General features: G+C 33.9%; 1 protein-coding gene across 2 annotated transcripts; it reads left to right on the top strand.

The window, feature by feature from the left end:
* Positions 1 to 10,643: 10,643 nt before the first annotated feature.
* Positions 10,644 to 16,653, top strand: LOC142614100 (multiple C2 domain and transmembrane region protein 7-like). Of its 2 annotated transcripts, XM_075786646.1 has the most exons (3): positions 10,644 to 10,890; positions 11,036 to 11,104; positions 13,328 to 16,653. In XM_075786646.1, the coding sequence occupies exon 3, from the start codon at positions 13,398 to 13,400 to the stop codon at positions 16,437 to 16,439; it is 3,042 nt and encodes a 1,013-aa protein (XP_075642761.1). In that variant the 5' UTR covers positions 10,644 to 10,890; positions 11,036 to 11,104; positions 13,328 to 13,397; the 3' UTR covers positions 16,440 to 16,653. The 2 variants fall into 2 exon arrangements, with proteins under 2 accessions (XP_075642761.1, XP_075642762.1); XM_075786647.1 differs by lacking the exon at positions 11,036 to 11,104 and having other exon boundaries at positions 10,710 to 10,890.
* The last annotated feature ends 395 nt before the right edge of the window (positions 16,654 to 17,048 follow it).

Below are 17,048 nucleotides of genomic sequence, written 5' to 3'. Positions count from 1 at the left end.
CATTCGATCCATAAATTCATCTTTTATGCATTATTTCAAACTACAAAAACTTGAATTTAGACAATTGATTAATGACATGGCCATTGATTTTTTATTATCTTTAAAATTTTCAAGCATGAAGAATATACGAAGATAATGTAATCTAACGGTGGATTTGTCAAAATTCTTATCTAATTAAAAAATATTGAGTGGTGTAACTTTACATAAAGTTACACCAAGTGTAACTTGAACTCATCTTTTATTTATATATATATATATATATATATATATATATATATATATATATATATATATAAAAGATGAGTTCAAGTTACACTCGGTGTAACTCTATAGAAGTTACACCATTTTTACACCGTAGATCTCTTAACGGTTTAAAAAAACATAGTTGACTTTTTATTGCTTTCCAACTCATTTACATAATTAATAGCAATTTTTTTCTCTCTCCTTAAATTATTCCTACCTTCCAGCTTCCATTTCCTCTTCTTCTTCTTTTGGTACAACTACTATATTAAATCAGAAGCAAGTTCCCACTTTACATTGTAAAAAACAGAGACCTAGCAAGTAATATTTTGCACAAACAAATAGCCAAAACTATCCAAGGGAAAAAAATGGAAAGATCAGTTTTTATATAGTTGATGCCACTACAAATAATCAAGTTCATGAATAAATACCAGTAGATATTGTTGCTAAAAGGCTAAAGAAAAAAATTGGTTCATAATGCAATTGTGAGTGAGTGAACAACCATTGGTATCTCCTTGCTAGGAAAATATCATTGGTACCCTATCAAAACAAATGCTACGATATAATTAAACGCCCTATCAAGCCACAGATTACTGAAGATGACATCTTTGTAATGTTTTGGCTATGGTGGGGTGACCTTAAAGGCTTCAAAAGTTTCTTGAAAAAATGGCAGAATGACATTTAATGAGATGGAAAACAATCGTATATCAACCATTAAAAAATAAAAAATATATGGAAAGTAATAAATAAGGAGTGAGAAAAAATGCTATTAATTAGGTAAATGAGTTGGTAAGGAATTAATATTTAATGGTGTTTTTTAAACTGTTAGATCTTTTAAAGATCTATGGTGTAAAAAATGTGTAACTTCAATAGAGTTACACTAAGGTATCGTTTGGGAGGAGGGAATGGAATGGAATGGAAATGAATGAAAATAATAATTTTAAGAATATTCTTTCATTCCCTTATTTGGGAGTTTTAATGGAGGGAATTGAAAGTCCATTCCCTTATTTGGGAGTTTAAGTGGGAGTGAATGGAATGGGTATGAAGGAACACTTATTCCTCTCTATTCCCTCAAAACCACAAATTTTCATTCCCCCCGAAATTAGGAATTGGAGGGAATGGAATTAGATTTAATGAATTTTTTACTAAAACTCCAAAAATACCCCTATATATTCAACCCTTTATTTTAAAATAGGGGTTTAATAGTAATATTGTCATTAAATGATTCCATTCCATTCCCTCCATTATACTCCCAAACAAGATTACTTACTTTCCATTCATTTTCATTCATTTCCATTCCTTTATTTTAAAACATCCAATCAAGGTTACTTAATTCCATTCCATTCCATTCTTTTCCACTTCTTTCCATTACTTAAATATATTACATTCTCTTATGATCATTCCATTTCATTCCCTTATGAACTCCCAAACGGAGCATAAGTGTAATTTGAACCTATCCCTATATATATATATATATATATATATATATATATAAAGAGAGAGAGAGAGAGAGAGAGAGAGAGAGAGAGAGAGACGTAGATGGTGGTGGAGGAGGGATGATGGGTTTTGAACCACAAATAGGGGACACCATAAAGAATGTTGCTAGGCTATCACTTGAACCCTCAAAAATTGATCTAAGAGGCTAGGCGTAAGGATAATAGGAATTCCAAGAAAGAATTAATCAGTTTTCTTAAGTATCTATACATAAAAACATTAATAACATAATGCTCTAGAGTAGATTATATTTTGTCTTATTCTCTTATTGGCCTTTTCCTTAAAGATGATCAACTAAACAAAGTAAAAGCTTACCAAGAAAGCTTAAATTAGCTAAAAATTTAATTGTGGAGATTCCTATTATTTGTAACAGAATGAACAAAATAAAAATCACAAACAAATTTGAGAAAAGATGCATAAGATTTCTAAAAGAAATTTTACCAAACACATGGGATGCAACAATAACAAAATTACGGCACTGGAAATTTTTTGACTTCTTGGCACTTTACAAATAAGCACAAAAAATGTTCAGTATTAATAAGTTTCATATCAACATTAGGAATTTCCACAAAAATGATAGGCTAAATAAATTGCATTAACAATTCTAAGTCTCAATTAAAAATAACAAAAGTCAATATTGTTGAAAATTTTGGGAAAAAAAACAGCAAAATCACTTCAAAAAATGCAAAAATATTAAAAAGAAAGGAAAACGAAAAAAAAAGAGATCATTTTTTATTGTGCATTTTGTTGACCTCAATGGTCTTCCTATTGTTGCCTTAACTTTGAAAGTTTCTGACAAAAATAATTGATGTCTTTTCAAAATGATGAAAACTAAATCTTGATTGAAAAATATGAAGAGCAATTAGTATTGTACTAATTTTTTTGATTCAAATGACGGGTGATAGTATCTAGAATGTGCATTGATATATATAACATTGTAAAACTTAAATAAATAATCAATGTATGAGAGAGAGAGAGAGAGAGAGAGAGAGAGAGAGAGAGAGAGAGAGAGAGAGAGAGAGAGAGAGAGAGAGAGAGAGAGAGAGAGAGAGAGAGAGAAGGTTGTGTAAAACCAAAATTTTGGAAGAGAAAATACTATAACGGTAGATAAATGAAGAGACACTTAATGCTTGATGTTTTCTCAAAATGGTGAAAACTAGCCAAAGGCCTTGTAGCTGAATTGACACCTCTCCATGTACAAAGTGCTTGGGCGTCTAGAGGAGAAAGTGTTCGAACTGCGAGGTTAGCAGCATGTTGTAATTATTTCTCAAAAAAAAAAAAACTGGTGAAACTAAAGCTTGATTGAAAAATATGGACAACAATTAATATTGTGCTAAATTTTTTGTTGTAGATGATTGGTGATTGTATCTAAAATGTGCATTGATATATATAACATTGTAAAACTTAAATAAATAATCAATGTATGAGTGAAAGAGAGATAAGGTTGCAAAAGACTGAAAGTTTGGAAGATGAAACACTATAATGGTAGATAAACGAAGAAACACACTTGAAATGATAATTTTATCCACTAAAAAGATAATGAATTATTCAATTTTAACAATTACTTGAAATTTGAAAGAAGAAAATGAAAAGTTGAAATCAATTAGGATAGCTGAATAGTCAAATATGTGTATCTAATTAATAATAATGTTTGTCCATGATTTGTATTTAATTATTTTATAAAAAAAATTTTAAAAATCATAAAGAGAAAAATGATTTAAAATAAAAAGAAAAAAAGTATGATGTGGCTTAATAAGAGTATAGTAACATTAAATGTTACGTCTCAGCTTTTAAATATAAATAAATATAATATATATATATATATATTTATATGTTCAAGTTACACCTGATGTAACTCTTATAGAGTTACACCTGATGTAACTCTTATAGAGTTACACCTTTTTATAACCATTGATTTTCATAAGATCTAACGGTTAAAAAGACACCACTATATATGTCTCGTTAATATAGAGGCTTTAAATGCCAAATTAGCCAATTTTCCTTAAAAACCTATCCATATACATCGTTCCCAATATTTAATACTTTTCCATCTTATTTTTAGAGAAAAACTTAATACTTTTCCTTGAAAGTCTCCACCAGTATACCATCTTCTTTAAACAAATCCCATGGTTATGTTACTGCAACCAAATTCACGTGAGTGATATAGTGGATTCTAACTTCTAATTCAAGAATCATAGTGAAGGAAGGAACATTTCTTGGCAATTTTGCGAAGTTTCTATTCTCTACCCTCTTCTTAAACATTGGAATTCCTAGGTGTTTGGTGGTCATCACTTCAGTGGGCAAATGCAAAGAGAGAAAGAGAATAACACAAATTGACCTCCATTGATGCACCTGACCGTGTAGTGAAACTAAATTTTAAATCATGGATAGATAATTCACAAAATTTCTCATTGTCTTAAAAACAAAGAGATATCCACCTATTTTTTAGATGAGTAAAGATAACAATTTAAGATTTGGTTTTACAACTATTAATGTTAATTTCCTGCAAATCCCTTTGTTTATCTTCCTTATTTCTCTTTATTTATCCATCACAATTTTATTTTTTTCTGATGGGATTTATCCGGCCATCACATTTGGTGGACCATAACTAAATCCAAATAAAGTTAGGATACTTGTAAATGTAATTTTTTTTTTTGTTGAGAAATTGTAAATGTAATTAATAAGGAGAGAGATAATGAAGATGCTATTAATTAGGTAAGTATTTAATAATGATGTAGATAATACTGTTTTTTTTTTTAACCGTTAGATCTTATGAAAATCAATGGCTATAAAAATGTGTAACTTTTATGGAGTTACACCAGATGTAACTTGAACTCATCTCTAAATATATATATATATATATGAATTCATGTCAAAGTGGGTTGACATGCTTTAACACAATTAATAAATGTGTCAATTTTTTGTAAACTAGTTAACTTACTATCAATTTGAAATGATCGATTCATGTAAATAAATTTGAATTTTATATATGATTGAGTAATTAAGAAAATTTTAATGGTTATATTGATAAATTTTTCATTGAAACTTTGAAGTTTCTAACTCTTTTACCGAAAACAAAGAAAATAAATTATATTTTAGCTTTTCAGTTTTCTTAGATTGTGAATTGAACGGGATTAAAATTGATTGTGTCATGTAATTGATAGGGTTTTCCACCCGAATGGAATTGATGGATTTTTCCACCAAACGCACAATTCTTTTTTCATTACAAATTAGAAAGAAAAAAAAAAACAATGAAAAAAAAAATTACCTCCACTCTTTCTTTGTCACATTTTTCATCCTCCCAAATTGCTACCGTGGGCTAACAACTTTTTGTTTTGTGTTCTTTGGGATGGAGACTATCTAGCAACTGTTATGGGTTTGGAGACATCAGACCAAGCTTTGAGATATTAAATTATGAACAGGATGGAGTAAAAAATTAAAAGGCAGAAGGTAAAACAAGGTGGTGCTGCTGATTTTATTTATTCACCAATGCAGCAGGGAACTGTTTATGGACACCACAACATTAAGAGTTCAAGACTGTTTTTTGGCCAAAATTGGAAATTAACCCTGTTTGTCAAACAATGTAATTAGTAGGCACTGTTATAAAACTATATTTTTTACTAACATCTTGAGTCTCAAAGACTCGATTTTGGGCCTATAAATTGAGTCTCAAAGACTCGGTTTTAGTGTTCTGATCACGTCTAATTTGACGTATTTTCCACATGGCGTCCACCTGGAAATCGAGTCTCTAAGACTCGATTTATAAGCCAAAAAAATTTAAGTCTAAGTCATGTACAAGCCATTCCCAAAAATACCAAATTTTTTTTAAAGAAATCCCAGCACAATGAAACACATTCGCTATTTATTCAACAATGAAACAATTTTTCTAGGTTTTTCTATTTTGACTAAAAACTAAACTTGAAAACCCAAATCAGATCAGAGAGAAAAAGAATCCGAGGAGACCCAGATTAGATTAAATTCTTAGAGACCCAGATCAAATAGGAGAGAGAACTCACCCATAGCACAGCAGCCACCACCACCACCTAAAATCCAACAACACCACCACCGCCAAATCCATACCCACAAACCCAAACAGACCGGACTCCACCACCACGCCAATCCCCACAAAGCCACACCCTCCATGCCGATTTGAGAGAGATGGACTGAGACAGAGAAAGGAGAGAACAAAACAGAGAGTAGGGAGATTTGAGACGCGAGATCCAGAATCGGATCCAAAACCCGAGACGATCAGATGGAGATTCGAATCGGAGCAAAGCTCGTCGAAGCTCTCCACCAAGTCCACTGCAATTCCTCCTCCTTGTCATCGTCAGCCAAGCACTCCTCCTCCTCCTCCGTAGGACGACACCGTGAGATCCGAGACGCAGCGAACTGAGTTCTCGCCATATCGGCCCCATGACCACACATGGCCCACGCCAAGCTGAAGCCATCCACGTTGGTCTGAAGCCACCCACGCTGACTTGAAACCGACCCACCCATGGTCCCATGCCGATCTGAAGTCACCCACTTCGATCTCGATCTTCGACTGACTACAATCCATGTTTTTTTTTTTTTTTTTCCTCTCTTTCTTCTCTAATGAGACTTCTCTAATGAGAAGGTGTAAAGTGGATTTTAAGGGTTATAAATTGAGTCTTTTAAACTCAAGATGTTAATAAAAAATATAGTTTTGTAACAGTGCCTACTAATATATTATTTGGCAAACAGAGTTAATTTCCAATTTTTGCCCTGTTTTTTAAACATAGAAGTACGGTATATGTGGTCCTTCAGAAATGATATCTACAAACGAAACAGAAAATATTAATGAGTGGTCCTTCAATAATCAATATATAGTCCTGCCTTCATTGCAATCTCTTTACTGGGGTCTTTGTTTTGGACAGCCAGGAGAAAAGAGATCTGTCAAAACCTGCCTGATTGAGAGGCTTGTTTCTAACGCAGCTATGAAAGCACATTCAAGCCTACAATTCAACTTCTAACATTCCAAAAAAAAAAAAAAAACCATGCAAGTCACAATTCACTTCCTACAAAGAAGAGATAAAATTTGGTAAAATCATATGTTCTTTTAAGTTTTTTGGACGACTGAGATCTAGAGCCATAGCTCAGTCTATTATACCGCTGCACCATGCAATAGCACTGTCAATAGCTGCTATTAAAAGTTCACTCTTAATCTTAATTAGTCCTTGAATTTTTCTTTTGTCCTTTTTTTTTTTTTTTTTTTTTTTTTTTTTTTTTAATCTTTTAACTTGTTACTTTGTTAATTTTTCCCTCTCACATCAAACTAATAATTACACGGATCGCACCATATTCAAATCTAACTATATTTCTAGTGAGATAGATTGATCAAATCTTGAATGTTTTTATTAGAAATATCGTAAGATTTCAATTGTCCTGCATGCTATTAACATTATTTATCGTTTAAGTGATTAATAAAACTTACATATAAAATATTGTGTTGATTGCTGAATTGAATAATTACTAATCACGTATCCTTCCATTCTCGAAATTAAAAACAATATATATATATATATATATATATATATATATATATATATATATATATATATATATATATATATATTGCTTTGAAGTGTGTTTCTATCAGTTTGTTCACTTAAATGGTTTAATACATGAAATATCTATGTTTTCAAAATTTCCCAATAAGATATAATTATCACCCAGATTCGAGATGATCTTGATCATTTTTTTTCCACAATAACCGATATCTTAATATTGTATTAATTTGATATTTTTTTAAAATTTTCAATATTTTTTTTAAATCTTATTAAATTTTTTTAATTTTTTTCATGAATTTTCACATGTAAATATATAATCATTTTATATTATTTTTGATATAATATATCTTCAATAGAGATTATTTTTTTAATCCACGTTTTGAAATATAATTTTATCATTGAACTTTAAAATGACCCAACTTAACATATATTAAGTTAATTCTTTTTTCTTTCATTGGTACGAGGAACTAAATCTAACTTAATTCTTTTTTCTTTTGTTGGGAATGAGGAACTAAATCTAACCATGTCTAGCCATGAGACTTGTAGTTCATTTCCATGATGATTGTTCTTTACGGTCAAATCAAAATACTAATTGATTTTTAATGTAAACATAATTTAAATCTTAAATCTCTTATTCGACAGCAGTAGCATTTACTAGTTAAGCTAACTGGAACCAACTACTAACATTTGTGTTTTTAATGGAGACATCCATTGTTTAGATCATAATTCCTCCAATTATTGAATTATGGGAGAAAATAATAATTTAGTAATGTCTTTGGCCCGCTACAATCCATGCTATAAAGTATAAACTCAACTACTTTGAATAATAATTAACTCAATTAGTAACCTAGTGGGGTTGGCCGAGTGGTTGGACACTCGGTCTCAAAGTGGCTTTCTTAGAGTTGACTGAGAGCTTCCCAGTTTAAGGCCGGACATCAGCACTTCAAAAAAACTCCTTGAGCCAACGATTTATTTTGCTATGAGCCCACTCATCGTGAACAATAATTAATCTCTGGTTAAAAATCAGACCCTCAATAATAGATACATTAAAGATCCAACACTCAAAATGAACCCATTATGCTGCGCATCCACATTGCATCCCTATTACGCCCCCGCACAGCACAGCATCAGTTCTCTTCATAATAAATGAAACTTGGACAACGGACAACGATGCGTCACTCAGAAAGCTATAACAAAAACTGAAAAAGGGCTTTGTCTCTTTGTATTTGCTCTCACCACCGGAGACATATTTCTCTTTCTCAGCACTAAAAAGTCACTGCTCTCTACTAATGCTATTGTCTTTAACCCCAACTTAAAAAAAAGTAACAAGCCTATATATACTCGGCTCCAAAACAGCCACGACAAGTACCCACCAAAAACAAAGTTCCTATTTTATAATTTACTTTCTTTTGGAGAAGATAAGGATAATGGGTTAATTTTGGGTTGGATTTTACCTTATTTATTATTCACGATGCGATCTTTTAAGAGATTTTACTGGTTATATTAATTATTATTTACAGTGATTGAGTTTATACTTTATAGTATGGATTGGATTGTAACGACCCAAATAGAGAATTAGATTTTTTTTTTCCGCTATAATTAATAGTTAAAGGAACCATGGTATGAATGGTGGACGTTTCCATTTAAAAAAAAAAAAAAGTTTGAAAACAACTGTTTATTTGAGAAAAGAGACTTAGGGCATCTGTATCAAAAAAAAAAAAAGAAGACTTACAGCATTAGCAATGGATATTGCAAATCTCAAATGTAAGCCTAATTTATAATTCAGGCCCAAAATGCCACTCCATTAGATGTTGGGTTTTGAAATTATGGCAAAAAAAAAAAATACGATTGTGCTACAATGCGATTCTAAACATAGAATCGCACTGTAGCTCAATGGTAAAAATAAAAATGATTTTTTATTCTGTTCCGACTCACTTGTCTTCCTCCCTTTTTCCTCATTCTCTCTCTTCTTTATTTTTTCTCTCTGTCTCCCTCTTTTCTATCTGTTGGCATGGGGGGTTGGCTGTCATGGGTGATAGATTTCTAGATCGGCGTGGTGGAGACCAACGTGGAGATCAGCATTAGAGACCGACGTTTTGGTTTTTTTGGCCCCAATCTCTGTTCCAATAGTCACATTCCAGTCAATTTCTTTGAATCCGCGTGGTGGCGAGGTTGGTGGCGTGACTGAGATGGGCGTTGTGGCTAAAGGTCAGCACGGTGGAGATCGGCGTGGAGAATGGCATAGAGACTAGCGTTTGGTGGTGTTGACATGGTGGCCGGTGTTTGGTTGGTTGGGTTGCTATGGGTTTACTGGGTTTTTAGTAGGTACTTGGTGGGTTTTATTTTGTTTTATTTTTGAGTTTTTGGTTCCGGTGGGATTTTGTTGGGTAGAGGGTAGTGGTGGCGTGGTGGGCATGGTGGTGGCGTGGTGGTGATTGCTTAGTTGTGGCCGGTGCTAGAGGTTAAGGGAGAAAGAGAAGAAAAGGAAGAGAAAAAAAAAAAAGTAAAAAAAGGAATATTTAAATAAATGGAAAAAAATAGAGTTTGGAATGTTGGATTTATTGTAAAATGGTATAATATAATTGTAAAGTAGGTTTTTGAGATGGTAAAATGGGATAGAATTGAGAAAACCACTGTTGATGCTCTAATAGTTTACTTAGACACAACTGGGGAACATCTCAATTGATGAAGGCTTATAGTTTTTTTTTTTTTGGTTGAGAAAAAAGGCTTATAGTTTACTAAAATGTAAGTTTCGATTCTCCTCAAAAAAGAAAAAAAAAATGTAAGTTTCGATTAAAGGTTTATTTAACTCCTATGCAAGAAATAAGTTTCTTTAGGTAGATATGGGAGGAGGAAGTGATCATTTGAGATAAAAGAAGATGTTTATTTAACTCTACCGTAAAATTCTTAAAATTTTATAAATTAATTTTTTAATAATATTTTATTTTGTAATTCAGAAATTTTTTTGAATATTGAACATCTCTTGAAAACACACATAAATGTCTAATAATTTTAAAATGAAAAGATTACGTTTTACCAAATCATTAATAATTTAAATAATCATCAAAATGATACACTTAAAAAAGCATTTAAAAATATTTTAAAAGAAAAGTTCATTCAAATCAATCATAAACCTCCTACTTCAACTTATGAAAAAACATTTTTTTTAAAATTACACATTTTGCACATAAGATGACAGATTATATTTTCTACCTCAAGTTATGAAGTTATTGAAAAGAAAAAATTCACATATTTTCACCTAATAATAAATTAATAAGTGAGTTCATGAGTCATGTCTTTATAATTGAGTTAACTTTATCTTAGATATTTCCCACCCACCATTAATAAAACACTTTTGTCTGCACCGTCAAACAGGCTCGTGTAAATAAATATGTCTATCTGAGTTTGTTGTTTCTTCTTCTCTCTATCTCTCTCCTCGTTCCACGTGCATTGCCTTTTGTGCCATAACTCTCTCTCACAGTCTCACTCTCTCTCTCTCTCTCTCTGAGTCTGAGTTTGATGCTTCAGCTGTGAGGTCAAGGGAGTCCAAACTACAAAGCTGTGAGATCTTATGGAGCTCCTGAAATTGAAAATGGTCATACTCTTTACGCTTTTCAGCTAAAAAAAGGTAACCTTTTTTCTTTTAAAAATTTATTTTGATTTCTTCTGCGTTGTCTTTTAAACCATATTTCTCAGTCATAAACTCCAAAAAGCTAGCTTTTGTTTCTTCATATGCTACTTTCATTTTTTTCTCTAACTGTTTGTTTCCTCAGCGTTACATTTTGGATTTTGCTTAGTAACGGTTGGAGTTTCAGTTGCTAGAATTTGCTAACAAAGAATGTGTAAGTCAAATTTATCAACTTTTTAACACTTTCTTATCCTACATTTCGTTTTTTTGAGTAAAATAATATGATATTTAGCACACTAAGCTCACACTTCGTATACTATTCACTGATCTGTGATGTTGACAATTTTACTTTTCAAATCTTGTTTTGCTACATTTTCTTAGCAAAGTAAACGGATCAAAGAGATGGGTTCGGAATTTTTTTTGGTTTTCCTTTTGTATTTTTGTTACTTTTGCTTCTACCTTTTTTTTTATTTTATTTTATTTTTTATTTTGAGTATATTCAGTGGGAACCTCATGTGTGTGAAGCGGGGTTTAAGGGTCTTTTAGCTTGAAGAGTAAAAGTATTACTGTTTACTAATATATAATAAGCTTAAATTTCAAGATCCTTCTACCACGGAGCGATGCACATGATAATAATTTTTTAGAAAAAGATTTAGAAGTCTTGGCCTGTGTGCTTTCTGGGTCTAAATTATATAATTTTGTTTAAGTTCAAGACTCACTTTTAGTGTTAGTCAAGTAAGTAAATTAGCTTTCGGATTTTCCGGGTAATTTTCTAGTGTTACTTAGGTTGTAATTATAAAAAATTAAATTAGCACAATAAAAAAAATTAGAAGAAGATAAAAATGAGAATATCTTGTGGATTCTGCTTGTGTTTGTCTTATTCTTTCTATTTGACTCTTGACGAAGGTGAAAATGATAGTTTATAAAGTTTGGTTTTTTAATTTTATTTCTCTGTTTTGTCTCTATCACAAGAGTTGCTAGCTGATGGTAATTTTTTACTCACTGGTTTCTTTTTTAACCAAATTTTCCATTGAGAAAGAGCCCGTGTACTTTAAATGCAAGGAGGAGAAAAATATTGGGTTTGGATTTATTTTTATTTTTATTTTTTTATAGCAAAGATTCTGATAAATCACTATCTTCGTGGTAATAAATATTCAATGCATAATTTTTGTGCACATTAATATTTTAATGACTTTCTGCATAACTGATCTGTCTACTTCTATATTTGCAGATTTAATTTTTAATTTTTAATTTTTAATTTAAGACCAGATCTTTAAACTAGTGTCATCTATTCATTTATTTATTTTTTGTGTGGTTGAAGTAGAGAACAAGTTAATAATTCTTAGTTTGTTACTATTTGAAGCTTGATTTTTTTCTTAGGGAATGTCAAATGTGACTACATGAAGCTTGTTTGCAAGCTGAGGTGTATTTTTTAGGTGGCACACCAGCATACTGTGTGTGCCCCCAGATTCTTATGCAAAAGGTTCCATCTTCCTATGTTTTCATCTCAACTTAAGAATGAATTTAGTTGAACTACTTATGAGTTATGAGAGCTACACTCATGATAAACATCTTCAAAGACTTAAAAGGCAATGTGTAACCCTTTTTCTCATGTCACTTTATCCCTTATGGTGTACTTGCACAATTTATTTATTTATTTATTATATTTGCTTGTCATTTGATGGCATGCCTTGTAAATTAAGGTTTATTGCCTGCTCTTTCAGTTAATTGCAAGGAATTATGCTCGGTTTATTTCACTTACACTGCATTTGATTTACCAAAACATGATTTCTTGGGCATGGCAATCTCTATCCATTAATGAAATATTTGAGAGCTCTTTCATTAGGTGATAGATTCTTGCGTTTTACTCATATGTCAGGTCCTTTAGAAGGTCCCATATAGCAAGGTTTTGTGTCTGTTTTGTTGGAACAAATCAAATGTGTTTCCCCTGCCTACCGCAATTTGAAGCCCTCCATTACCTTGCCAAAAGTCACTGCTAGAATTTCATTTCATTTTTTACTTTTTAAGGTTGGGGGTGAGGGGTGGTTTATGATTTTTTCATGCTTTCGTTAGTGTTTACTGGTGAAACCAATTCAACTTTGATTCTTTTACAACTTTCTGATTGTTGTTGAAATTGATCTTTCTATTGTCTTTATTGCCGTGTTAGTATTGTGCACACTGATACGCCCAAGCATTCTCATATTTATTGACTTGTGACCTTTCCTTCATTGCTTTTGTATTAGATCGCTTTAGAGTACATTGACTGCTCTCGTAGTAGAATGTTTTATTTCATAGATGTATAGCTTCTACTGCTTTAATTATTGGATGTTTATCATAGGTATATTGCTTCTATTAATTATTCAAATAAAATTTTATCTCTTTCTTACAGATTGTTGCAAGCAATTGCGCATATTGATAGCTACCCTCTTCTTTGCAGGCACCAGTAGCTATTTGCTCTCTCTCCAGTAGTTCATATTCTCTTCAACAAACCTATCTGCCTATTCATCATGATGAACAACCTTAAGTTAGGGGTAGATGTAGTAAGTGCCCACAATCTCTTGCCTAAAGATGGGCTAGGTTCATCCAGTGCATTTGTGGAGCTCTACTTTGATGGTCAAAAGTTCCGTACCACCATCAAAGAAAAGGATCTCAACCCTGTTTGGAATGAGAGCTTTTACTTCAACATATCTGATCCCTCCAACCTCCACTATCTCACTCTTGATGCCTATATCTACAATAATGTCAAAGCTACCAACTCCAGGTCCTTCCTTGGGAAGATTAGCCTAACTGGGACGTCTTTTGTTCCTTACTCTGATGCTGTTGTCTTGCACTACCCTTTGGAAAAGCGAGGCCTCTTCTCACGAGTAAGAGGAGAGTTAGGCTTAAAAGTTTATATTACTGATGACCCAACCATAAAGTCTTCTATTCCGATCCCTGCTACTGAATCCTTGCCAAGTAAGGAACCAAGCGTAACTAATGCACAAGCCCAAACAGTTCCAAATGCAGCCACAAACACTCACAAAGTTGAGTCAAGACACATCTTCCACCATCTCCCTAACTCAACTCACCACCATCATCATCAATCTTCTGCTTCTGCAGCTCCGAGTCCTATAACTGCAGCTGTTCCCCAGCATGGAACCAAATATGAGTTTGATGAAATGAAAGTAGAATCACAGCCTCCAAAGGTAGTTCGTATGTACTCTGCATCATCGTCACAACCTGCTGAGTATGCACTAAAAGAGACAAGCCCTTTCCTTGGTGGTGGGAGAGTTGTTGGGGGCCGTGTCATTCACGGAGACAAGACTGCAAGTACTTATGATCTTGTGGAAAAGATGCATTTTCTCTATGTAAGGGTTGTTAAGGCCCGTGATCTTCCTGCTATGGATGTTACAGGAAGTCTTGATCCATATGTTGAGGTGAAAATTGGAAATTATAAAGGGATTACAAAACATTTTGAGAAGCAGCAAAATCCAGTGTGGAATCAGGTGTTTGCCTTTTCAAAGGACCGGACGCAAGCATCTGTTCTGGAAGTTGTGATTAAGGACAAGGATCTTGTCAAAGATGATTTTGTGGGCATTGTAAGGTTTGACATCAATGAAGTTCCATTGCGAGTACCTCCGGATAGCCCTTTGGCTCCAGAATGGTACAGGCTTGGGGATAAAAAGGGTGAGAAGATTAAGGGTGAGCTGATGCTTGCAGTTTGGATTGGCACCCAAGCAGATGAGGCCTTTTCTGATGCATGGCATTCTGATGCAGCTATGCCTATTGATAGCACACCAGCTATCTCTGCAGCGATACGTTCTAAAGTCTATCATGCACCACGGTTGTGGTACGTGCGTGTTAATGTTATTGAGGCGCAAGACTTAGTTCCAACAGAGAAGAATCGTTTCCCGGATGTGTATGTCAAGGCACAGATAGGTAACCAGGTTTTGAAGACCAAAAATGTTCAGGCTCGGACCCTGTGTTCTCTTTGGAATGAGGATCTTTTGTTTGTTGCTGCTGAACCCTTTGAGGATCATCTGGTCATATCAGTTGAGGATCGTGTAGGTCCTGGAAAAGATGAAATCATTGGAAGGGTCATCATACCCTTGAGCTCTGTAGATAAGCGTGCTGATGACCGTATGATCCATTCCCGTTGGTTCAACCTAGAAAAGCCAATTGCTCTGGATGTAGATCAGTTGAAAAAAGAAAAGTTCTATAGCCGACTCCATCTCCGAGTCAGTCTAGATGGAGGATACCATGTTCTTGACGAGTCCACTCATTACAGCAGCGATCTCCGCCCCACAGCGAAGCAGCTGTGGAAGCCACCAATTGGAGTTTTAGAGCTTGGAATATTGAATGCTGTAGGGCTTCATCCCATGAAGACGCGAGATGGAAGGGGCACATCTGATACATACTGTGTAGCAAAGTATGGTCATAAATGGGTCAGGACACGCACCATTGTTGACAACCTGTGTCCAAAATACAATGAACAGTACACTTGGGAGGTGTTTGATCCAGCTACAGTTATCACCATAGGTGTATTTGACAACAGCCTGCTTGGTGAAAAGGGTTCAAATGGTAACAAGGACCTGAAGATTGGGAAGGTTCGTGTTCGTATCTCCACACTTGAAACAGGCCGTATTTATACACACTTTTATCCATTGCTGGTTCTTCATCCTTCTGGTGTTAAGAAGATGGGAGAACTACATTTGGCAATACGGTTTACATGCACCTCATTTGTGAACATGCTTTACCAATACTCACGACCTCTACTGCCAAAAATGCACTATGTAAGGCCTTTTGGCATTATGCAGGTTGACATGCTCCGTCACCAAGCTGTCCACATAGTAGCAGCACGGTTAGGTCGAGCAGAGCCTCCACTTAGAAAGGAAGTTTTGGAATATATGTCTGATATAGACTCACACCTTTGGAGCATGAGGAGAAGCAAGGCTCATTTCTTCCGGCTAATGACAGTTTTCTCAGGACTGTTTGCTGTTGGGAAATGGTTTGGGGAAATCTGCTTGTGGAGGAATCCTATTACAACAGTCCTAGTTCATGTGCTCTTTCTTATGCTTGTTTGTTTCCCAGAACTGATACTGCCAACAGCTTTCCTCTACATGTTTCTAATAGGGGTGTGGAACTTCCGGTACAGGCCAAGGTATCCTCCCCACATGAACACAAAGCTCTCACAAGCTGAGGCTGTACTCTCTGATGAGCTAGATGAGGAATTTGACTCATTCCCTACAAGCCGGAGCCCAGATGTGGTGAGAATGAGGTATGATCGGCTGAGGAGTGTGGCTGGTAGAATTCAGACTGTGGTTGGTGATGTTGCAACTCAAGGGGAGCGACTTCAGAATCTATTGAGTTGGCGAGATCCTCGTGCTACAGCCATCTTCATTACATTCTGCCTTGTAGCTGCACTAGTGTTGTATGTGACACCATTCCAGGCTGTGGCAGCTTTGGCAGGGTTTTACGTGATGAGGCATCCAAGATTTCGCCACAAGTCTCCATCAGTGCCTATCAACTTCTTCCGCAGGCTGCCTGCTAGAACGGATAGTATGCTGTAAATTGGTGATTGGTATGTCTTCCTACCTGGGTTCTATGCTCATGTAACTTCATCACCCATGTTGCAAATCCTCCTTGTTCTGCATGTTTTTTTTTTCTTGCTATGTCTAAATTAAAAGTTGTAATTGACCAGATACTGAGGGACAATGAATACTTTGTATCTTCCCATTCTGCCTAAAATAAAGTAGCTTATTAAAGGGTTAACCAAGAAAAAAATAACAACAATGGACAATTACATATTTGTTGATTTACTTGTACCAGTTATTTTTGCCCATTAGTGCTCCACTAAAGCATTTAAATCCAACTGCAACTGCATGAAAAAGGAATCTGGAGCCGATATTAATAGAGAAATGTTACGTCTATAACATTTTTACAACAAATCATAGATAGTTAGTTGTTATTGATTCTAATTTGAATTTACCACTAAAATTACTTTTTTACTCCACCAATAACAACTCGTAATAACCTATCACATATGATTTGTTGTGAAAATATTGTGAACATAACATTTCTCATATTAATTTGGTCCCATTTTGTACATTAAGCATACAAAAATGTTATTGTTATAAAAAAAAAAAAAAACCCGTTAGTTGGATAGGAAATGTGGTATG

This window comes from Castanea sativa, chromosome 10, assembly GCF_040712315.1.
Source record: "Castanea sativa cultivar Marrone di Chiusa Pesio chromosome 10, ASM4071231v1".
Lineage (NCBI taxonomy): Eukaryota > Viridiplantae > Streptophyta > Magnoliopsida > Fagales > Fagaceae > Castanea > Castanea sativa.
The sequence above is the reverse complement of the archived record's forward strand: the minus strand, read 5'-3'. Positions and strand labels throughout refer to the sequence as shown.

Coding starts and splice junctions, on each gene's coding strand:
- LOC142614100 (XM_075786646.1), top strand. CDS start 13,398: ATGATGAACAACCTTAAGTTAGGGGTAGATGTAGTAAGTGCCCACAAT.